The sequence below is a fragment of the Anolis sagrei genome, chromosome 1, assembly GCF_037176765.1.
Source record: "Anolis sagrei isolate rAnoSag1 chromosome 1, rAnoSag1.mat, whole genome shotgun sequence".
Classification (NCBI taxonomy): Eukaryota; Metazoa; Chordata; class Lepidosauria; order Squamata; family Dactyloidae; genus Anolis; species Anolis sagrei.
In genome coordinates, this window is record NC_090021.1 from 279177019 (window position 1) to 279201961 (window position 24943).

At 39.9% G+C, this 24943-nt stretch overlaps 1 protein-coding gene across 1 annotated transcript; it reads left to right on the plus strand.

Moving 5' to 3' along the window:
* The first annotated feature begins 954 nt into the window (after window positions 1-954).
* On the plus strand, window positions 955-23260 carry F2 (coagulation factor II, thrombin). The gene is made up of 14 exons (XM_060763703.2): window positions 955-1105; window positions 5141-5304; window positions 5863-5887; window positions 7137-7187; window positions 9661-9766; window positions 12511-12647; window positions 13284-13592; window positions 13919-14032; window positions 15123-15249; window positions 16868-17035; window positions 18289-18462; window positions 20649-20827; window positions 22392-22462; window positions 23001-23260. Exons 1-14 carry the CDS (start codon window positions 1027-1029, stop codon window positions 23142-23144), a joined length of 1848 nt encoding a protein of 615 aa, XP_060619686.2. The 5' UTR covers window positions 955-1026; the 3' UTR covers window positions 23145-23260.
* The last annotated feature ends 1683 nt before the right edge of the window (window positions 23261-24943 follow it).

Below are 24943 nucleotides of genomic sequence, written 5' to 3' on the forward strand. Positions count from 1 at the left end.
TTGTTTCCATGGGCCTTTCCTTATCAAGAGCAACAATAGGATTAAGTCCATCAATGCCAGCATTCTCTTTGTAACAGTCATCTAGCCAAATGTCCCTGGAAGCTCACTAGGATGGTATCATGAAAACAGACATCCCTCAGGTTTCTTTATCTGGTTCTGAAAAGTATATTACCTCCACAAATAATTGCATTTACTATGCAGTTCTAGATACCAGAAACAGGGTGCATTTCATTCAACTGACTTAATTCCAAGTAACTATGTTAGTAGTTGTATAAGATTATCATTCCCAACCCCCTGTGATCAACCTAGCCTAATTTGTTTGTCCAAACCTTTCTTTAAAATTATCTTCTAAGCTAGTAACTGTCACCATATCATTTTATACATTTACCATGCAAAAGAGTGAAAATGGTGTAGTGGTTTCAATATTGGACTACATAGTTATCTATGGAGGAAGTTCGCACACTAAGATTCTAAGTGATGGGTTTTATTATTAAGAAAATTAATATTATTTAAATTAAGGAAACTCTGGCTTGTCGAGGAGTTTATTAGGAATAGTGCGACTGTGAAATAGGAATGCCTCATCCTTGGAGTAGCTGCATCTTGCAACTAGGTCCCCAAATCAAAGACTTGGAAACACTTTGATAACAATTTGGCAAGATCTCCATGACAGTGAGATTGGACACTTTGATATCCTGTCTTTCAAGAAGTGGCCTTTATATTATTTCACAAAGTTCAGGATGGCTAGCTCTGTTTGGGCTTATTTGAAATAAGTGAAATATATGCATTGGAGACTTCTTTTTCATGGTTTGCATATGCTAATGAAGCAGCAGAAAACAAAAATGCTCCGAAGAGAGGGAGGGAAGCCAGGGTGGGTGCAAGAGCAAGCTCTTCAGTACAACTGTCCCTGACACACTGTGACCTGGTTCCTCTTTCTTCATGCTGGTTCAACATTAACCCAAGCTGGGCTGCAATAGTTTCTCCTCTGTTTCCCCTCTGCATTTTTCCTGTAGCTCAGGAACCCACACAATGGGACACAGCAGAACCAAAATGCTGAGGGCTTTTCTCCTCATCAGCCTTGTACATTTCACCCAGAGCTACGACACGGGTAAGGATACGCAGGAAGGGATGGGGAAGGTGGCATCTGTCAATCAGCAAAGCCAGAATATTGTGGTGGGGCTGGAACAGTAAAACAAAATGAAGGCAGAGGACAAGAAAGAATCCAGGGCATCCTTGATATGAAGGAGAAAGCAGCCAGTCATTGAGAGAAATAGTCAGGATCACACTGAAGAAGAGGTGAGCATGGCAGCCGTGCAGAGACACACCTCTGCAAGAACTTTGGAACTGAAAGGCTCAGAACATGGAAAATTATAGCTCTAAGAATCGTTGAAATATTCTGTGAGTTGTAGTTGGAAAAAACTGGCATTTTAGTAAACTCTGGGAAAATACAGTTTTGGAAATAATTTGTGGTCCTTGAGAGAAAAGTGTGGAAGCTAGACTGAAAGAGTTGCTAGTGACTTCTGTCTTCAGGCAATTTTTAATTTTATCTTTATACTTGAGAGCATATAAATAATTAGAGATTATTCAGGACCCACGTTTGCCTTATTCTGGGGAGATCGACAGGGTGTGTGTCTATTCATTTTAAATCTAGTTCATTATCTGGCTAGACTTAATAGAATCGGATTCTCGCCAATATTTTTAAAAGTTTCTTCTCCTGGCTCTGAATATAATTTTTCTAAGTTTGTTTGTTCATTTATTTGAGTATTTATGCCCTACTCTTCTGCCAAAAGGTATCCCATGGCAACTTAGAAATCATCAGTTCGACAGTCCCCTTCCCTCAGGCTTACAATCTAAATAAAACATGACGCATTAGGAAAAGGGAATGGAATTAAGTGTGAGATCAAGTTCAGCAGATGCTGGCTGCTCTTCTCCCATTTTGAGGCCAAAGTGATAGCAGTTGTAATTTGGAGGGAGGGCTTCTCGTCAACTGCTGAGTCAAAGTATGATGGAGCTCTATCTGGCTGCTCTTCTGTCCCTGAGAGGAGAATGTGTGCTCAAGCAATGGATATGGAGGGAACCAGTTTTGGTGCTTCCAAGTCCTTCATTGCTTATCTTCTGAGAACCAATTTGTGCTTCTCACCTCCAACTTAGATCTGTTACTATCACATAGAGAACATTTATGGAAACTTTAAGTTGATTAAGGCTTAAGTGTTTATGCAATGCAACCCACAGCAGCAGCTGCATAAATACTTTGCTCCACTATTTCAATCCAGCCTATCTGTTGCCAGTCAGCCACTTATTTATTTTTGTCTTATCATTCTTCAAAACTTGGTGCTGGAACTAGGCGGTGAAGTTTTTCTATCTGGAAAAGAAAGGAAAATGTGTGTCCCTGCATGTTGCATATGGAAAGGACTACAAAGGGTCAAACACTGGGGTTAGGCAAACAGAAGACCAGCACATTCTACCAAAGAGGTACTCATGCCATGAGGGTTGAATAAACAAGCCTTTCTATGCAAACAGGAAGAAATAGGTGGAAATAGGCATTGATCAAAAAGATGTAACATACTCTTGCAGGCAGCCATACATTGGCAGAACTCTGATATTACATTCAGTGGAAGATTTATGTATGGTTGTGAAAGCTAGACAATATAGGAAAGTTGAGAAGAGAATTCTCTACTTGGTGCTAGAGGAGAGTTCTGCTAAAAAGGCCAATAAATTTGACCAAGAGCAAATCATGCCTGAACTTTCCCCAGAAACCAAAATAACCAAACCGAAGATATTATACCTTGGTCAATAATGCTTAGCAAAGTGGGAAGCAGTAGGAAAAGAGGAAGACCACATTGTAGGTGGGTAAAGTCAATCTGAGAAGTCAGCCCTGAGTTTACAAACCTTGAGCATGGCTAAGTCTCTTGGAAGTTTCTCATTCATATGGTCAATTTGAAAGTGACTTGAAGACAATTCATAGCAATCTGAAGATCTAGTTCTCCCACATTAAGCCTATCATAGACTGGTCATATTTTCTCTTTAGTAACATCTGTTACTGGACTGTACCATACCCCCAACTGCACCAATTCAGCAAGGACAACCCTGAGTAATCCTCTGGCGTACCACTGTTTTGAATGTCCCAATTTCTATCTCCTCTTTCCACTTTCCCCTTCTTTTCTTTCCTTACCTTCACTTACTGGTGAGTTCAAAATGCAAAAGTAGCTAGCATGCAATTAACTCAGCACAAGGAAGAGGAGTGGTGTGTAATCTTGCCAATTGTGATAGGTTCAGGCTAAATTGTTCCAGCCTCTCCTAATTCATGTGTGTTCCCCTAAAATAACAACTGCAGTCTAAACTGCATTCCAGTGTTGTTTGGTCACAATGTCTCTGTTTTATCTGTGAAATATTGTGGAATATGCATTGGTTCTAATTTGTACACAGAAACAAATATTTGTAATTGAAATGTTCTGTGCTCTTTTAACCTATTCTTTCCTGTCTGCACAGAAAAACCTCTTTGTAGTACTTTGTTTTTCTGAAAAAGAAAGAGAACAGAATTTATACCTTCTCCATTCAACCCGCTTAGCAATTCATTTCCGCAAGACAAAGAGATGTGATTGAGTTTTAGAAGGTGAAAAAACTTAACCCATCCAGAAGATAAAGCTCTTTAACATAAGCAAGAAATTTAACGCAGCCAAAAAATAAAACTCCATAACACAAACAATAAAAATGAAGAAAACAAAAGAAGACTGGCAAAAAAGGAATATTATTCAGATCAGTGAAAACCAAATGAATAGTTTAGTATTGTCTTTTAGGAACAATTCAAGAAATGAAGCTTTATAATTTGATATAATCTTCTATCTTTTCTGTTGAATTGATGGTCAGAATATTAATTTAATGTGCATTAATTTCAAATTATTAAACCTTCAGTAGATAGTAAAGTTAGAGGAATATACTATACACAGCTACCTGTGATCTGGAACTGTGTATCTGAAACATACTGATAACTTACTTATTCTAGTAAGTGTGATGTAGTTTATTTGATCAAGTCACCCGGATTTTTGTTTGAAGCACCTTTCTGTTGGGTGCCCCTTTCTTCTTCTGTCCCAGTGAGGTCAACACTATATAGATCAGAAGATCTAACAGTGCTTGGACTGCTGTCAGCTGATCATGAGTTGCAATCCAAAAACATCAGTAAGAAGTTAGTTGCTTCCCTTAGTGTTGCTAATCTGGATGTGGTAGTAACCCATTAGTAGAAATTTTGTTGTTGTTAATTGCTTTCCAGTCAGCTTCAATTTCTGGCAACACTGTATGAATGAGAGACCACCAAGTCACACTGTTACCACCAGCTATGCTCAGATCTTAGAAACTCAGGGATATATCTTCTGTGATTGAACCTATTCAACTTGACTATGGTCTTACTCTTTTCCCACTACTGTAATGAGCACTATTGTCTTTTCTAATGAATCATATTTTCACATGATATGACCAAAGGCAACACTCTCAGTTCAGTCATCTTGGCTTCTAGGGAGATTTCAGGCTTGATTTGCTGTTCAATGTATGTATGTACTTACGTATGCATGTATTTGAAACCTCCCTTACAGGAAAATACTTTCCTCAGAATCCTTCTTCATTCTTCTATATGAAATAAGTGGTAAAAAAAACTACTAGAGTCTTCCAAATGATTTTGAACAGCCTCCATCGTTGCCTATAAGACCTAAAGCAGATAAGTGGTGAAGGGCTCACCCTAGATCTAAATGATGTAATGGGGCCTGGTTTCCAAAGTCAAAGTTCTAGGACATTTTCATTAGCAGGAGTATGACAACCTCTGCCACCCCCACCCCCAGATCCTCCTGTTCCCTGTAAGAAGTATAGCTATAAATCCCACAGTATCAGGAATGGAAATAACTTTTCCTAGTAAATAGTTTTCCTAGTCAGCGATCCCTGCTTATTGGGGTGGATTGGTCTTATGTTGGTAGGATGCATTGGCTTTCCACAACTACTTGCACTTTTGTGCTCTTTATGGGGTGTTGACATAGAGGCTGTCTTGGTGGGGGCCTAGATGTCTAACATCACTATATCACTGAATATACGGTTCTTTAAAAAAATGAAAGACTGGTCCTGCTCTACTAGTGATTGACTGTCTGTTTTGCTCTTCTAGTCTTTCTTGAGCAGAGGCAAGCACTTTCCATGTTGAAACGCACACGCCGAGCCAACAAGGGATTTCTGGAAGAGATGCGTAGAGGCAACCTAGAGCGAGAGTGCCTAGAAGAAACTTGCATCTATGAGGAGGCCCGCGAAGCCCTTGAGTCTGATGTTCAAACAGTATGCATCATTTAATGTTCCTTGTTCCCATAGTTAAGTAGATTGAAGGCCCTAGCTACTATTGGATGTTATCCTATTCGCGAAGCACACATGTGGAAGTTGTGCTACACCTATGGGGTGATGTCTTTTGCTAACAGTGATGGAGGTTCAGTTTCACATACAGCAATGTAGCACATTATGGCTGTTCTTGCACAACAGTCTCCAGTCATTGCAAAGAGTTGTGCAATATTACTGTTAAACAAGGGGTTGCTTAGGACTGGCATAGGATTATCTCCATAGGTGGTTATTGGTATATGTGGGTATGATTATTTATTTGAATTCATTCAGTAGCAGAAAAGTACCTTTGCGTCTCACTGATGGATTTGTAACATCAGAAGCAAAAGCAGTCCTGATTTTGCTTTTAATTTCTTATTGACTCTTGTATCCAGTCTGGATGAGCTGTCTCTTAATTCTAGTAGTTTACAGGGCTGGCTTGGTACACTGCCAAAGAATTAGAATGTTTTAATTCTGATCCTTCTTTTTGTCCATTATTCTAAAGTGAGTGCTTTTGTCTTGCAGGATATCTTCTGGGCACAATACAAAGGTATGTTTGCCTAGGTCCCGTCAAATAGCCCAGTGTTTATACAAGATCCCAATTGCAGTTCTCTTCACAGCATCAAGAATAATCAGTCCCAGAAGTGGAAATCATTATACCTCAGATCTTGCTGGACTTCAAGTCCCAGCAGCTATTTGTGAGGAATGTTGGGAGTCATAGTTCAATAATATCTGAAGGTCTGCATGAGTGTTACCTCACCCCCCTACCCAAGCCAATGGCCAATGTCAGCTATAAATACTCTAGATTAAATATCAATCTTATGCTTCTAAATGTAAATAAATACTTTAAATTCAGTAAGACATTACTGAGTAAATCTGTTTATGACTGAGTTATAGCATAATAATAACGTCTTATCTTAACCCCCATTTTCACAGTATTAAACTATGGAATCCTTCAGCTTGAAAGCCAGTTCCATCAGTCGATTCAACCTTATTCTTTAACTTGTTCATACTTTTTGAGCCTTTTTTTTTGTGCCAATGACACAACTATATACTTCTCTTCTTCCCACAGTCCGAGTTTTCACACAATAGTTCAGTAGAAGATCAGCCATTAGGACAGTCTTCTCTAGTTCAGGTGTGGACAAATCTTAGCCATTCAGATTATGTTGGACAGCAACTCCCATTACTTCTCCTCACCTGGCAAGGGTGATTACAGCTCAACCACACCATGAAGGCCATAACACCCACTTACTAGAGTGTAGATAATTTTCTCACTGGTAAGATTGGATGACTCATTGGTTTCAAAGAGGAGAGGAGAGAGGCCAAAATTTTCGTTCACATCCAGCCTTGTCCTGGATTTGTACTTTTTGGAGTCATAGGAAAGAGGGATTCCCTTCCACTTTCAAATGAATTAAAATGGTCAGCAATGTGTTGTTCTACAACAGAGGTTCCCAACCTTTTTTTGAATAGGGTCTACTTGATCAGGGACCACTTTGACCAGGGACCACTCTCCAACATTAGTACCGGAAAGGTTTTAGGGTTTCAATGAGATTAAATTTTTGATCTCTCAGTTTATTGGCTTTATATTTGACAAATTAAGTTTTAAATTTTGTTTTTAATTTATTTGAATTGATGGCCCTTGCGGTTTTTTCCAGCCTATAACTGTTTGAGATTACTTTAAGATGATTTTATTTACAATATCACTCCCCACACCCCGGAATCTGTTGATGTAGATTGGATTACAAATATTTTAATACATTTTGATTTTAATAAAATAATATTCTTATTTCATTTGCTAGTTTGCAAATCGCAAATGAAGCCCAGGGCCAATTTGGATGAGTGCTTAAAAGGTAAGAAGCACCCTGATGGGGAATTATAGGAATAAGGGAAGAAGTGATGGCAGAGCAGGAAAGGGTTAAGTGCTTTTCTTTTACAAATGTCTTGTGAATGTTATTTTGTGGATAAATATACTTGATATTTTGCATTGAATTTATATAATTATTCTAGCAGCTTTGTACACTGAGGCAGCAGAAAAAGATTTAAAATAAATAATGACATATGTATGAATGAATATTTAACAAAAGCTCTTGTGCAGGTTGTTTGTTCTGTGCATAATTATTATTTCCTGGTTGTTTAAGATAATTGTTTTTGCATCTCACATTTCACATTTGTGCAACTTAGAACATAATCAAGCCTATAGCCAAGACATGTTTCGGGCAACAAACTAAAAATTGGTTTACTCCTGAATTATAACTGTTTAACCAAACCCCCATGCCAAGTCGATGAAAAGCAAAAGTTAGAGTCCCTCTAGAACTACAAGCACTGTCTCAATCAAATTTTGACTATTCCCACTACCTACCTTTCTACCAATTTACATTGCAATAGAAGCAATAGCTGGCATAGTGGAAGTGACCATAGTGTGGAAGCTGCCAAAATGTGGAAGCTAACGAGCAAAGCTCGGACCAGAGATAAGGAGGATTTGACCTGGATTGCAGGTGAAAACTGATGAAAGTGTGGAAACTAAGGCGCCCTCCACTGGTTCAACTGATCCCAGTCCTGCCAAAGAAACAGTGGAACAGGAGGAAAGAAAAGAAGCCATGTCATTGTTAGATCTTGAAAACGATCTTGGGGTCTTCGTGGACAACAAGTTAAACATGAGCCAACAATGTGATGTGGCAGCAAAAAAAAACCAATGGGATTTTGGTCTGCATCAATAGGAGCATAGTGTCTAGCTCCAGGGAAGTCATGCTATCCCTCTATTCTGCCTGGGTGAGACCACACCTGGAATACTGTGTCCAATTTTGGGCACCATAATTGAAGAGAGATATTGACAAGCTGGAATGTGTCCAGAGGAGGGCGACTAAAATGATCAAGGGTCTGGAGAACAAGCCTTATGAGGAGTGGCTTAAAGAGCTGGGCATGTTTAGCCTGTAGAAGAGAAGGCTGAGAGGAGACATGATAGCCATCTATAAATATGTGAAAAGAAGTCATGGGGAGGAGTGAGCAAGCTTGTTTTCTGCTGCCCTGGAGACTAGGACACGGAACAATGGCTTCAAACTACAAGAAAGGAGATTCCATCTGAACATTAGGAAGAACTTCCTGACTGTGAAAGCTGTTCAGCAGTGGAATTCTCTGCCCCGGAGTGTGGTGGAGGCTCCTTCTTTGGAAGCTTTTAAACATAGGCTGGATGGCCATTTGTCGGGGGTGCTTTGAATGCAATTTTCCTGCTTCTTGGCAGGGGGTTGGACTGGATGGCCCATGAAGCAATGATTCAGTACCTATTACCTGTGAAGAACCTTTGCACAATGATGGCCATTTCAGGGCCGTGTTGAGATCTCGTGTCAGATCAGGAGACACTGGCCTCAAAAGTCATCTTGGGGGAAAAGTTTCAACCCCTCCCAATTTTTTTCCTGGTTACGGGCATAAAGACAATAGCCCATCCACACTGTGGAATTATAGCAGTTTCATACCAGTTTAACTTCCATGACTCCATCCTATAGCATCAGAACTGTGTAATAGAAAATGATAAATATCTCGTAAAAGGACAGGCAGATGAGTTTCTTCGAGTGATGTTCTGTGAATTCATACAACTCCAAATTCCATAAATGCATTGCATTGAACCATGTGTGACACTTAATGTGATACTAAACTGCTATAATTCTGGAATGAGTATACAGCTACATGCAAAATGTGTTTCAGTACCACCTTTTCACACACCCAGCTACACGTTGTGAATGAAATCAAAGAAAGAATCTTCAAAAGTTACACATCAAACTACTCTGGGACTTCCGAATTCAGAGTGACAGTGTTTTGGAGCACAATACTCCTGACCTCACGATTGTGTTAAAAAACCAAGTATGGATTGTTGATATTGCAATCCCAGGTGACAGCGGGATTTAAGAGAAACAATTGGAAAAGCTGACACAATATGAGGATTTAAAGAACAAACTGCAAAGACTCTGGCACAAACAAGTAAAGGTGGTCCCAGTGGTGATCGGCACACTGGGTACAGTGCCTAAAGACCTTGACCAGCACTTGAAAACAATCAGTGCTGACAAAATTACCATCCTATTCGTATCTGCACATATTAGTCATCGATACATCACACAGTCATATACACTTGAGGAGTGTCTGACGTATGATCCAATACAAAAGCCAGCATAGTGATCTTGTTTGCTGTGTACTAATCTTGTTGTAATAATAATAATAATAATCATCATCATCATCATCATAATCATAATAATTCAATATATGTCTGTGAGAACAGGCCCTATATGGGTCCATGTCATAGAAATCACCGTGTTTTTATTTGAATTTTAAAAGGTGACTGTGCCAAAGACATTGGGCAGAATTACAAAGGAACGATTTCTGTCACGAAGTCAGGAATTGAATGCCAGTACTGGTCCAGCAAATTTCCTCACAGGCCAAGGTAAGTTTGTTTAACTATCTAGAAATCTTTTTTATTGCGCCTTTTAACCCTGGGAATTTCTTCAGGTAGTTTTGCAGCTTGAAAAGTACTTAAAAGGACATTCAAAGTCAACATTAAATAATGCAAACATGTAGCTAGCTAAACAAAAAAAATTATTACTGACGACTTTAGGGGAACATTTCTCCAGTGTGATATACGCCATCCTACACCAACAATAGCCCCTCTGCACTCCCACTGAACAGACAGAACAGTATCTGCACTAGAGTGTAAATGAATCCAAATCAGACATTAGAAATGGCAATACCCCCAAACCAGTTGCAAAATATTTCAGTTGATCTGGATATACAGTATGGAATTTAAAGGTCTGAGTCCTTGGTCAAGGAAATCACAAAGGAAGACTAGAAAGAAACAGCTGAATTAAATTATATATACACATTGCAGTCCATTAGTAGGCATATAAACAAAAACAAAGGTTTCACATGACACTACATATATTCATACAAGAGTCTTGGCTGCTGAACATGTCACAAAAGGAACATGTTCAGCATGTCAGGGGTGCTTTGAATGTGATTTCCCTGCTTTTTGGCAAGGGGTTGGACTGGAGGGCCCATGAGGTCTCTTCCAACTCTATGATTCTCAGATAAGGTTTTGAACCAAAGGTAAGCAGATGTACTGTTTTCACACATCAGCACCAATGGACCACTATACAGATTACCTTAAGCAGCCCTTGGAAAATTTAGGACAAGGATCAGGATTTGCATCTTTCCAGATTAACTTTCATCCCACTCCTACTTCCACAACTGTCTAAATATGTCTTGTAACTTGAGGTTTGAATATCACTCTGCACTGCATCTGAAGATATGAGTGTATATCCATTGATATCTTCAGGCTTTTGGAGGTTGCTTCCTCCCTGGAGTGGAGTTTTCTAACATGGCTGATTGTAAACCTTCTGATAATAATAAACTAAATGTCATATTTTGGAAAAACTCTCCGACCCTACCTCAAGATAATATAATACAAGAATGCTTTTAACTAACAGTGAATCATAGGAAAAAAGAGGGGGAAATATAATTATACTAAGCAAGCAGTAGTTTTGTTCTCTAACATTTGTCTTAACATTATTCTTCTTTCTATCAGTGATTTTAGTTATTAAATGGTGTTACAGGGCAATCTTTAGATATCTTACTCATCTATTCCACACAGACAGGCATGTAGCTGGGGGGGGGGGGGGCTTGAGAGACTTCAGCCCACCCCCAAATTCTCAGGGTGGTCCACGAGAAGGCCTTACTGGTACATTATTTAAACTGTTACGTTTATTCATATCATGATCTGATCACCATGCTCAATATATCCCATATGCATGGGGGTATTGGGGTAACGATAAATAAGGTTTGCTAGGGTAGATCCTCTCTCACTCAGCCCCAGCCCCCCCCCCCCCCGGATCAAACTCAGTTCCCCCCCCCCCCATTCTTTTGAAAACCTTGTGTTGATTTATCTTTAAGAAACGGGTCAATTTATCCAATTCCTTCCGATTCCTCTTCTTCCAGATTATATTTGGGATTATTGCAAAATTCTTTTGCATGTTACAGTATTGTCATCGAGAGTCTTCTGTTAGTGAAACACAAAGATAGTCCTTCCAATTTCTCACATCTCTTATATAGTGTTTTTCTTCTTCATCTTTTCTTTCAAGGAAAAATAGTCTTTTCTCCTGGAATGTCTTCCTTCATATTCATCTATGTGTCTTGATATGTCCGTTTCGTTTCTTGATATTTCTGTAGAATCTCAACTCTGAAACATTTATTAATCAAGTAGACAATCACATCTCTTGGTACTTTCTTCTGATTCACTCCTCTATTCTGAAAACTCTGTCAGCCTGTTGCTCAAATTCGTTCTCCTTCATGACCAAATAAGCCACTAAAGCCTCTATCATCACTCTTCTTGCACCTTCTTGTAATTCTTCCAGGTATTTTTCCCCTATCAAGAATACTTGATCTTTTCTCTGGCTTATCAACTCGTTCCACTGTGGACTTCACCTCTGCTTTCACTTGAGTCAATGATTGTTTGACCTCTCATAATTCAGTTTTAGTTCATCCTTCATAGTATCTAGGGACAGTAACCAGGCATTTTAGTCTGATTTCAGTTCTCTCTTTATCCCTTGAAGGTCCTCCAAAATTGTTTGTGAAATATTTGGTGATTTAATTTCTGTATATCTTCTTATGTCTTGAACTACTTTTGCTGTTGTTGTCATTGTTGTTGATGTTCTCCCCATAAAGCCAGAAAATATGTCTTGGTATTTCCTTTAAATTCTTATTCATCCATTTCCATCAACCAATTTTAGTCCACAGCAAGTCACCGGTTTTTGTTCTCCTGCAAATGTTCATTTGTTTTGCCTTCTCACAGAAGCACAGTTTCTTGATCAGATGCCTTCAAGGTCAGCCAACCACTGTAACTCCCAGCTTCACAGAAGGAAATATCCACCAGCTATCATTACCAAATGCTTACCAAGTAAAACATTGGATTTTGGTCCTCACAGTCTTTTTATCTCTTAATTAAATAGTACAATTTTTATATTATTCTTTATATTATTCAATGGATGTACTCTCCATGTTAAAAAAAAGATCAAGTGCAGCATGGATCTTGAAGACAAGAGAGCCACAGTTCTCATATTATAAATCCAATTGTAAGAGACTTCTGCTTTCCTATATTTCTGGTCCCTTTTATTGTAACATGGTTTATTCTTTCAGGTTCAATGTGACAACCCATCCACATGCTAACCTTACTGAAAACTACTGTAGGAATCCAAATGACAATGCGCAGGGGCCTTGGTGCTACACACGTGACCCAGTGGTGCGAAAAGAAGAGTGCGCAGTCCCCGTCTGCGGTGAGACTCGTGGCTGGAGCTTCGTATTTCCTTTGATTAGGCCTTGGCCTTAATTTATAGGTGTATACACAGAGTTTCCCTTTGACAGCCAAAGTAGATATGGTGAAGGAAAAAGAGCTCTTTTTCATAATTGTAATGGTATATCAGGCTAAATCTAACTACTCAAGACTGATTTCAGACCACAGCAATGATGGACCATAGTTCGTGTTAAATCCAAAACATTATTGAAAACATATAGAACTGGAAAGGCTAGTTTGCATAGAGGATGATTTTGAGATGTATGTACATGAAGGTTCTGGAGATGTAATTATTAGGAATTCAACTGTTAAGTAAGCAGCATTTTCCGGAAATTATATAACACCCCCAATAAATAGTGTGCTCTGTCATAGTTTTGGCTCTAAGTATATATGAGGCCAGGTCTTAGAAAAAATGTTTTGTACTGCAGACTCCCAGAACACCAAAATATTTTTCCAAGAACACCAAAACATTACATCCAGTGGCCATACTGGCTAGAAAATTCAAAGTGTTTTAATCCAAAATGTAACTTGTCCAAGGCGACTGTAGCAGAAAAAACAGTTCTACATCATGCTGCTTTTTCTTGAATAATCAGTAGCCCATCTTGCTCCTCATTTTCAGGTGAGAACCAGACAACTGTTCCATTTTCTCCAAGAACCAGTGTACAACAGAGAAAACAGACGCAGCAACCGTGTGTTCCTGACAAGGGGCTACTGTACACCGGGACTGTCTCAGTCACCCGCTCTGGGGCCCAGTGCTTGCCGTGGACCTCGGAAAAAATAAGGCATCTTATCCAAAGAAGAGACTTCCTGCCCTCTGTCACTCTGGTGGAGAATTTTTGTCGCAATCCAGATGGCGATGACGAAGGTGTCTGGTGCTATGTAGAGAATCCCAATGTGACCCATGAATATTGTGACTTGGATTATTGTGGTAAGGAGCACCCTGTGAGGGACACGGCTGTATTTTGTGCTATAAAAAGAATGATTGATGAGTTTGGAAGATGAGCTCGGCGAATGAGGAGAGTTAGGGATAGTTGAAATCACACATACATGATGGAACAATTATGAAGATAAGTTTGAATTTTGTTAGATGGGTTAGATGATTAATACTGTAGTCCTGTGGACATCTAAATAGAAATAACTCCATGCTAAGTTAAGCAGGTAAAATATGTTAAGAATTGCATCCTGATTATTTTGCAAAACAAATCTATTCTCATTGTCCTCTTCTCTGGCTCCACATTCCCTCTTCTGTTTCAGAAACTGTTCTAAAGTATGTTGATGATGTGGATGAAGACCAAAGAGCAGGCCGGACCTCTAATGTAGAACATCAAGTCTTATTCAACCCCAGTACATTTGGTGAAGGTGAAGCAGGTGAGGAACTGAGTCAAGGGTATTATTATTATTATCATTATTATTATTATTATTATTAGTAGTAGTAGTAGTAGTATTTATTTATCTGAAACATTTATATTCCGCCCTTCTCACCCTGCAGGCGACTCAGGGTGGAGCACAACATATATCGTGAGTTTTTCTTGGCAAGAGCTGTTTAAAATAATAAGAGCTAATAATAAAGCTCTGACTTTTTCTTTAAATGAATGGCTGAATAGTTGAAAACCTGTGGTGGAGAATTGGTAGCCGATTGCACTAGTTATTATCCAGGCTAGGCTCGTCAGCTTTCCCACTCATTTCATATGTTTACTAGCATGCTGAAACAAGATAGATGTAAATTTTCCTTGGTGGAAGAGAAAACACAGAGAAAAGGTTCATGTGTTTTCTCACCATCTCTTCCATTTTTTTCTTAAAGCAGAAAAAAAGATGGAATATAACTGCTTCTGGAATGCAGCAATGTCTTCTGTTGCTAGGCATCCCTTTCTGGAATTACCTTTAGGATAAGGAATTATTAGCCAGAGAATACATAAATTGGATGGTTTAGCTGATCCTGCAACTTACACTCATGTGCACACTTTAACATTCATGTAAAACCATGCTACAAATCTAGCATATGCTGTGCAGGTGAAAATCTTATTGTTGTTCTTGTATGCCTTCAAGTCATTTGCAACTTATGATAACCTTATCAGTTTTCTGGGGTTGAAAGGATGTGACTTGCCCAAGGTCACCCAGTGGGTTTCCATGGCCAAGTGGGCAGTTGAACCCGGTCTCCAAACATAGTCAAATACCCAAACCTCTACACTATGCAGGCTCTCTTCCGCATTTCCATTAAGATGAGAGGCTTAAGCAGCTCTCATCTTAAGCAGATTAAGCAGCTCCTGGTGAAAAAATTATAGTGGTAATGTTCCCATCATTTTCACCACAATTTTTTAATTCTCACCTTTGTCCTATGGTTGGAACACAAGGCAGCAGAAACAATATGAAAATGTATTTTCCTAGCATAACAGATCCATTGTGACAGATCCATTTGTGAACCAGATTCTAATAGATAACTGTGGGAATGTGTTTTCAGATTGTGGTGTTCGTCCCTTGTTTGAGAAAAAGAAAATTGCTGATAACAGTGAGCAGGAGTTGTTGGACTCTTATCAGGGAGGCCGAGTTGTGAAAGGTTCAGATGCTGACCTAGGCAGTGCTCCATGGTAAGTTTCATCACAACTTTGACTCAACCATGCCTATTGTTGATTGGGGGGTGTTTAGGAGAGGACCACCCCCAACACACCTCTCTGGAAGCCCTCCCCCTGCATCTGTAGAAGGGAGTTCTCTCCATGGACCATCATATGTTGGACCTTCAGATATACAATCTGGAAGTTCTGGGCTACAGAGTTTGGTTCCTTTGTCTTCCCTAAGGAAGCATGAGACCTATTCGCATTATACATTCATATCCATACTAGTCCACTTTAACTAGTCCATACTAAGCCCCTCTTCCTTTTTCTTTCCATTTTCCCCACCATCATGATCTTCTCCAAGATTTCCTGTCTTCTCATTATGTGGCCAAAATACTTCATCTTTCCCTCTAATATCTTTCCTTCCAGTGAGCAGTTAGGCATTATTTCCTGGAGAAACGACTGGTTTGATCTTCTTGCAGTTCAAGGCACTCTCAGAATAGTTAAGGGAGAGGCATTTAAAATTGTCTGCAGGAAAGCTCTTGGTCCTCACTGAACAACAACCCCCAGGATTTCATAGGATGTAATCCTGAGTGCTAAAGTGCTAGAACTGAGTGATGTCAAAGGACCCCTGGTTTCTGGCCAAAGTACCACCAACCTGATTACATCAGAGAGCACAGCTTTGTACACTGACAACACCCAGTCTGCTTAAGGCATTGGATATAAGGAATTGATTTTCCGACATGTATTAATTCAGTTGTTATAATCACTTCTGGTGTGAGAGAATTGGCTCTCTGCAAGGATGTTGCCCAGGGGACACCAAGATATTTTTGATGTTTTTACCATCCTTATGGGAGGCTTCTCTCATGTCCCCACATGGGGAGCTGGAGATGACAGAGAGAGCTCATCCATGCTCTCCATAGATTCAAACCTTCAACCTGTCAGTCTTTAGTCCTGCCAGCACAAGGATTTAACCCATTGTGCCACCAGGGGCTCTTTCCAGTTTCTCAAGTTGCTCCTGACACACACACAAAAAAGTTATAATTTAGGGACTGCATACATAGCAATGAGCAGACCTTGGTAAGTTGATTTCATAACCAGAACTTCTTTCAGAATTTACTTTTATTTATTTTCCAGTTTATATTCTCCCTTCCCCCCATGATGGTTTTCAATACAATTGTTGTTATTGTGTGTCTTCAAGTTATTTCCAATTAATGGCCACCTAATAATACAAGTGTGTAAAATGACTGAAAGCATTTTTTTATTTAAAAAAACAAAGTTTTGATATTCACCAGCAAAAGAAAAAAAGCAGCATTCATCCATGGTCAGTAGCCAAAAATCTCCCAAATGGTCTTTGGGAGCAGAAAAGCCAAGCTAGGCACCCTTGGTAGGAAATTCTTGAGCTTGGGAAGAGTCATTGAGAAATCAATTTATTTTTTTTTCCTCAACCAACATGTCTGAGATGCTTGCATGCTTCTGCCTCATTCTACTTTTGTGTACATTAATCACACAAACTAGCCTGCCATGGCAAAGGAAAGAGTTGGAAGCTATGCAAAGATTGTGTTACATGTTGTGCCCTGCTTTATCTCTTGGATTTGTGATCTCTCTACCAAGCTGCTGACCTTCAGGGTTTCCCCTTCCAACCTTCTTCTAGGCAAGTGATGCTATTCAAGAAGAGCCCACAGGAATTGGTCTGCGGTGCCAGCCTTATAAGTAATCGCTGGGTCCTCACAGCTGCCCATTGTATCTTCTATCCACCCTGGGATAAGAATTTCACGACAGATGACCTCCTTGTCCGGATTGGCAAACACAACCGAAAGAAGTAAGAGCTCAAAAGGGAAAATGATAAAGCAATCAAATTCAAGGAAAGCATCTAGGACACATCATTTTGCATGCTTAGAAAGAAATGCTGTGAGACATGGCATGAGTTTCTCCCAAACCAATCTTATCTAGGTTTTTTGAGACTAAAGGTTGTTTTTGGTGCTCCAAAGACTGAAACATGAACCAGTGGTTTCAAATTACAATAAAAGATATTCCACCTAAACACTGGTAAAAGACACAGTTAAGAGTTGTTCAGTTGTGGAATAGTTGACCCTATAAGGTGAAGAGCATGCCTTCCTTGAAGATCTTTAAACAAGAAGCTGGAAAGCAATCTCTCAGAAGGGTTTTAGTTGTATGTTCCCACATGGCAAATGGTTGGACTCAATTGCCCTTGTAGTCCTATCCAGCTCTTATGATTTTGATTCTTGTGTTAACAGTGTAACAGGTTTTAACTTTGCCATGTCAGTTCCCTGAAAAAAGGGAGATAATTTGGTGAAGACTGATAGAAACAGAATCTAGAAAATATTGTCAAAGGCTTTCATGGCCAGAATCACTGGGTTGTTGTAGGTTTTTTGGGCTATATGGCCATGTTCTAGAAGCATTCTCCCTGACATTTTGCCTGCATCTATGGCAGGCATCCTCAGAAGTTGTGAAGTCTCACAACCTCTGAGGATGCCTGCCATAGATGCAGGAGAAAAGTCAGGAGAGAATGCTTCTAGAACATGGTCATATAGCCCTTACAACCTACAACCACTCAGAGTCTAGAAACACAAGACTGTATCTGTAAGCCTGAAAGAAAACCTTTCTGAAACCAAATGCTGTGCATCCTTACTAAATCCAAAAGATATCCCTCTGATTGATTGCTATATATTTTCTACTTTTCTGAGGCCAAGTATTCAAGGCCTATCACTAACTGGCCTCCGCTTTCTTATGAATGAAACTTACTGAAATATTTAGGGAACTTTTTAAAGGTCTGTTTCCTTACAAAGTGATGTCTTCTACTATTTTGGGTTGGCGTACACATGGGAAATTTGACCACTCACAAAACTGAAAGGCAAGCTGGTGAGACTGAAAAAAGGGACATGCCCATAAACCTGAATATAAGACCAAAGTGGCAACTTTTACAATTGTATGCCCTTTTAAGGTTGGTTTGGGTCACTGTTTAATTGGAGATCAATGTGTTTGATAGAAAAAGAACAAGTTTTGTCTTGATACAGAATTTAATTATCACTTCTTTCTCTTGAAACCTTTCAGATATGAAATAAAAATGGAAAAAATCGTCTTGCTGGATAAAATCATCATCCATCCCAAATACAACTGGAAGGAGAATCTGGACAGGGACATTGCACTGTTACGCCTGAAGAAACCAGTTGCTTTCAGTGACTTCATACTACCAGTGTGTTTGCCCACCAAGGAGATTGTTCAAAGGTGATGAGAGAGATTTTTTTTTATCTTTTCAATAATTTGCCCTAATCAATACGTGGCTTGTAAGCTTTGTGGGAGGGACAGTCTTGATACTGCAGCAAGCAGGATCTATCCTATAAGGGTTCCCAGATTTCCAGCTTCCTAAATGCTGCTACTAATAAAGATTTGAAAAGCTGTAACTTTGGAAAAGGACAGAATCCCCTTTTGGCCTTCAATTAATTTCAGTGGAGTCCCTGGAGCTGGCAGGACTGCTGACCAAATGGTTGGCAGTTTGAACCAGGGAAGTGGGGTGAGCTCTCATCTGTCAGCTCCAGCTTCTCATGCGGGGACATGAGAGAAGCCTCCCACAGGATGGGAAAACATCCGGGTGTCCCCTGGGCAATGTCCTTGCAGACGGCCAATTCTCTCACACCAGGAGTGAGTTGCAGTTTCTCAAGTCACTCCCAATGTGAAGAAAAAAAAGCTAATTTCAGTAACATTATTTCAATAACATAAAGTTAGAGCTCTTCAGCTGTTTCCTAACAAAAAGAAAAAAGTCCAAAACAACGGGAAGAAACACAATGCAACGTCATTGAAGAATTAAGACACTTCAATGAACCAAGAACTTGATGGCAATTGCAATTTTGGGAGTCAGTCCAATTTAATCCGCTGAAATTATTTGTTGGAAGCCACAAAAGTTTGCCCAAAATACTGAAACATTTCTACAAAGCACCATATATTAACCTTCACATTAATGTAAAGTATAAATGAGAGCACTTTAATATTAGAGATCTAACATCTTCATTTAGACCCAGTTTCTTACTGATGCCCTGCCTAAATAAAAAGGTATCTGCCTATTGGCAGAAGGATGAGGGGTTGTCTAGGATAAAATTTTGGATGGTGGTTGCTCTGTCATTAGCCAGCCTCATAGTCAGGAACTGAATTTTGAATCCAGGGGACTTCATGCCAGAACGCTCTTCAGATTACTTGAAATCAGGAAGTTTTAAGGCAACGAGCATCCTTTTAAACCCTTTCTCATTAGCAGTATGGCTGTCGCCTCACTCCTATCTCCTCCTTTACATGTCTAATAATCCCTTTAGACTTTCCTTTAGCACTCTCTCGCTCTCTCTTATTGGGAAATTTCTCCTCCAACATACAGAAATTTCTCCCCCAACAGGAAGAATGCAAAGCCTGTAGCTCTCACATGCAAATATTCAAGCATGCAACCATACAGAACTCAAGCCAGCCCCTTTAAAAACCCAAATAGCCTTGGCAAATGTGGCCCTGAGTTGAAAATGCTTGCGTTGGAGACTGGGCTTATTCACATTACAGCTGAAATTCTGTTAATTGGTCCACAGTCACCATAGTTGACTGTGTCATATAGTGACAACCACAAGTCAGAGTCCATTTGAGGGCCCATTCACAACAAAGCGAGGGTGACTCTCTGTTAACTGGCACCCATGAGGATTGGTAGATGCCAAGTAGATGTAGTTTCTGGTTGCTTGAAAGTTACTATTAAAAATAGGCCTAATACAGTACCCCATAACATAGGTAAAGATAAAGGTTTCCCTTGACATTAAGTCTAGTTATGTCCGACTCTGGGGGGTGGTGCTCATCTCCATTTCTAAGCCAAAGAGCCGGCGTTGACCGTAGATGACTCCAAGGTCATGTGGCTGGCATGACTGCATGGAGTGCTGTTACCTTCCCACCTGCACATACTATACCACACCATAAACAATTTGCTAGATATTAATATTGAAATACAATAATTAAAAGAAAATTAAGACAAATAGACCAAATTAAGTTTTACTGCTTTGTGAATACAGTATGCAATTCTAACTATCTTTTTGCTGGCTGCTTGCGATGTCCGGTTAACTGAGAACCTACTATACTTGCTATTTCTCACAGCTAGATTTCTATATTGTGGCACCTACCTTGTCTTCCTTCCTCTCTAACAGATGATTGCCAACCCATTTCCTAACAAGCCCCCACCCTCCAATTCTTCCAATCACATCATATTCTCTACCAGATAATTCAGAATGTAGAGGAGACACCATTGGAAGGGGGAGGTGTCAAGAGAATCTGTTGTGAAAATAGGAATATACATATTGGATCAATTTCATTGGTTTATCAAAAGGGAAAGTTAGATTTTTTCCTGCTCATGTTGAACTGCTCTGCAGTCTTCTCTATCTGGTTTTCATGTTCTGCAGCCTGTTGCTGACTGGATATAAAGGGCGTGTAACTGGCTGGGGAAACCTATTTGAGACATGGACTAGTAACCCTTCAGTTTTGCCCAATGTATTACAACAAGTGAATTTGCCCATTGTGGATCGGGAAACCTGTAAGGCCTCCACCAAAATCAAAGTCACAGACAACATGTTCTGCGCAGGTAAGTTTAAGCCTTTCCTAGGTGTTCAATGTTTTCTTTGGGAGCCCCAGTGGTACAATGGGTTAAACCCTTGTGCCGGCTAGACTCCTAATCAAAAGGTCCGCGGTTCAAATCCGGGGAGCAGGGTGAGCTCCCGTCTGTCAGCTCCAGCTTCCCATTCAGGGACATCAGAGAAGCCTCCCACAGGATGGTAAAACATTCAGGCGTCCCCTGGGCAACATCCTTGCAGACGGCCAATTCTCTCACACCAGAAATGACTTTTCTGGCAGTTTCTCAAGTCACTCCTGACACACAAAAAATGCTTTCTTCAAAAGGATGAAAAAGTTGCAAGTGGATAGAATATTGAACACTGAGTCATTTCAAGGAAGTATATCAAGCCACATACTGCAAAGAAAGAAGATAATAAACCAAACTGATTTAGATAATGAGTAATCAGTTTGCTGTTGAAGACTTTCATGGCTGGAATCACTGGGCTGTTGTGAGTTTTCTGGGCTGTATGGCCATGTTCCAGAAGCTTTCTCCCCTGATGTTTCACCCACATCTATGGCAGGCAACATTCACAACAACTGCAACATTCACACTTGCCTCAAGCAGACAAGAGTCCCACCCTGGACATTCCATAGATACATAAACCTTACTTGCCCAGGTTACAACAGACCTCACAACGTCTGAGGATGCCTGCCATAGATGTGGGGAAAACGTCAGAGGAGAATGCTTCTGGAACATGGCCATACAGCCCAAAAAACTCAAAGTAACCCAGTAATCAGTTTCTTCAGTCTTTGAGGGAGAGATGGAGTGACCTTATTTGAGCAACTCTTGTAGCTGGAACCATTTTTGGTGTTTGCACTTTCAAATACATCTGCAAATGAATCTGTAGTTCAGAATCCTTTTAATGGACAAAAGAAAGGGAGACTTTGCAGAGCTCAGATATTTTTTCTGCTTGAGGCATCTGACAACAGGATGTGTATCCTATTTCATGAAAAAAAGTAGCTTTAGCAAACTCTTAACTTCAACACTGGCAGTTAGATAATGCCCATCACCACATTGCTTATTATTACTTCCCTTTCCCCAGCATTTGCCATTTGAGGTGGCTGCTTCATCTTAGATTGACAGAACTTTTCTGTAGGTGGAGTCGGAGAGAAGATGGCCTCTTAAAAAGGAGGTAGGTTCTCATTCAAGGTTCCAGCTACAGGTCCCAGTTTGCAGACACTTTAAATCTTGTGACAGCAAACATATGAAATCATACTGATGCCAAATGCCAACGGGAAAGTAGGGATCTCTTATGCTTCCTGGACTGAGAACCTTAGCAAAGATCATGTAACAAAAACAAAGATGTGTACATCAAACCAGGTTCACTGTATAAAACACATAAAGGTGTAAAGTTATTTTTGGGGGTGGGGTAAATTTGCTGGGTTTTTTTTATAAGAGAGGATAAGCACAGGATTCTTAAAATTGTTGGAATCGGATTACTGAAAGCTGTAAAAAGAATCAAGAAAAGAAAACAAGGAAGACGGTGAATCCATTTCGAGTCAGCAACTGCTGGTAACCCTTTTGCTCTTTTTAGGGTACAGTCCTGAAGATTCCAAGAGGGGAGATGCCTGTGAGGGTGACAGCGGGGGCCCTTTTGTCATGAAGGTAGGGGCAATGGCTAGAGCAGTCTAATAGATACAGAAAAAATCCTAAAGAGTAACATTGCCAATTCTGCTCTGAGCGGGAGCCTGGGCCAAATGACATTCAGCTATAGCAGGCATGGGCAAACTTCGGTCCTCCAGGTGTTTTGGACTTCAACTCCCACAATTCCATACAGTCTACCAGCTTTTAGGAATTGTGGGAGTTGAAGTCCAAAATACCTGGAGGGCCAAAGTTTTCCCATGCCTGTTAAACAAGGACATAAAACCCAGACAGCCTTCCTTCCCCTATGTTCTGGTTTTATTCATTGATTCTAATTGTTCCTAAGATTGAAATAGGCATCTTCCACAATATTATTTTAAGAAACTCATGGTCTCAGCATATGCCATTCTGTAGCTAATACCACCCTCTTGATTTATTCTAATGACCTTGTGGTCAACACAGCCCTATTACTATTTATCCCACAAATGTTTTCTATATTTATTGCCATATGTTGACTCTCTTCTTGGTATTTTCGCTATCTTCCCCATCTCTATCCTTTCAGCATCCAACACTCGAGCGATGGTATCAGGTTGGTATAGTCTCCTGGGGAGAAGGCTGCGATCGTGATGGCAAATATGGATTCTACACCCATGTATTCCGCTTGAGGAAATGGTTGCAAAAGACTACAGAGAGGCATGGGCTTTAAAAGGATTTCAACTTCAGCACTTTAGGGATATTGTACTGATTAACCATTACACTAACCAAAAGCCTATAAAAGGAAATGATAACTAAGCACAAACCCCAATAAAATTCTGGACCAAGTACTTATTCTCTTCTCTGAAACTGCAATATATAAACTTTGTTTATAGTAGTATAAACACTTCTGAGGTTGCCAAATAAGAAAATTAATAGATGTAAAGGTCAATTCTGAGTAGACACAAAACCACAGAATCCAGTGGAACATTAATCATGGTTACATAGAATTACAGCCTAATTATAGGAAGCTTCCTTTATTTATTTGATAACTAATGCTCTAGGAGGCCCACAAATAACCAATTAAGCAAAACTAAAGCCATACATCCAGCTGGGGATGGGGAAAAGTGGTTTTTTCTTGGACAAAGCATCAAGTTTGCCACAATCCTTTAAGTTTAATTGTTGCCTTTAAATCACTTAGGAAAGGTTATGTGCATGTGTGATATTATCCTATTTAGAAGATACTGAGCAGGCAACAACTGTATCACTACTGAATCGAGGGTTATAGTACCCTACTTTCTTATGGCATAAGGATAATGAAGATATATAAGCATGAAAAATATCTCACTAAATTTGACGTGATCACCATATTTCAGCATTTACAATAGCAAAACAAGGACTAGCTTGCATATACTTTGTGAGTTGGTGACAAGAAAAAATGTTTCAACTTAGTTCACATGTTACACTCCTAAAATATAGACAATTCCCAGGCCAGCGATGTGATGCAGGTCTGTGGGGATAAATAGCCAAGTAATGGTTGCAGAAGAATATGCATGCCGCCTGGGCCCAAGCTTAATTATTATGGTCCACATTTGCATTTATTTTGAAAAACAACTGGTTCTGATCTTCATTCAACACAGGTGGGGAAAAAGCAGGCCACTTGGTACAGGCCATGCAATTCTGTCAATTTTGAATTCAATCACAGAAGTACATCAACAGTACAACAGATTAGCTGTGACAATTTTTAAAATACTGGCTGAATAAAACTAAGGTAAAGGTAAAGGTGTCTCCTGACATTAAGTCTAGTCATGTCCGACCCTGGAGGGGTGGTGCTCATCTCCATTTTGAAGCCAAAGAGCCGCTGTTGTCCGTTGACACCTCCAAGGTCATGTGGCCAGCATGACTCCAAGGAGTGCCATTATGTTCCTGCCAAGGTGGTACCTATTGATCTATTCACATTTGCATATTTTTGAACTGCTAGGTTGGCAGAAGCTGGGCCTAACAGCGGGAATTCACTCCACTCCCCAGATTCGAACCACCAACCTTTTGGTTAGCAAGATCAACAGCTCAACAGTTTAACAACTATGCCCTTTTAGAGTAACAGTAGCATTTCTGCAAGCAAAGTGATATCCCGCATCATCCATGAGCCTCTTCTAAAGCAGCAAACATTCTACTACTGAGTGAGTGAAGCTCTAGAACACACAAGGGAAATCGGTCACGATCTAAAACTGTTGAATAAGGAACGATTTCCTTTGCTTATTGCACATACTCTGCACTTGTACAGATAAATCTCTGGCTTCCCAGCCACTGGCAAAGGAAATTCTGTTTCTTCTGGAATACCTTTCCCAGCTATAGGCATCAAGATTCAGGAACTACAGAGAAATTTAGTAGTAAAATGTAACATTTATTCAAATGTATGGTAAAAACATTTCCATTAGCTCTAGGTTAAGCTGAAAGTGGCTTAAATAGGGCATTTCTGATACCAATACTGAAATTGCAAATATTTATCAAAACTAAAGCCACGCATCAGGC

Coding starts and splice junctions, on each gene's coding strand:
- F2 (XM_060763703.2), top strand. CDS start 1,027: ATGGGACACAGCAGAACCAAAATGCTGAGGGCTTTTCTCCTCATCAGC. Junction 5,305..5,862: donor TTGAGTCTGATGTTCAAACA/GTATGCATCATT, acceptor TTTGTCTTGCAG/GATATCTTCTGGGCACAATA. Junction 14,033..15,122: donor ATTTGGTGAAGGTGAAGCAG/GTGAGGAACTGA, acceptor ATGTGTTTTCAG/ATTGTGGTGTTCGTCCCTTG.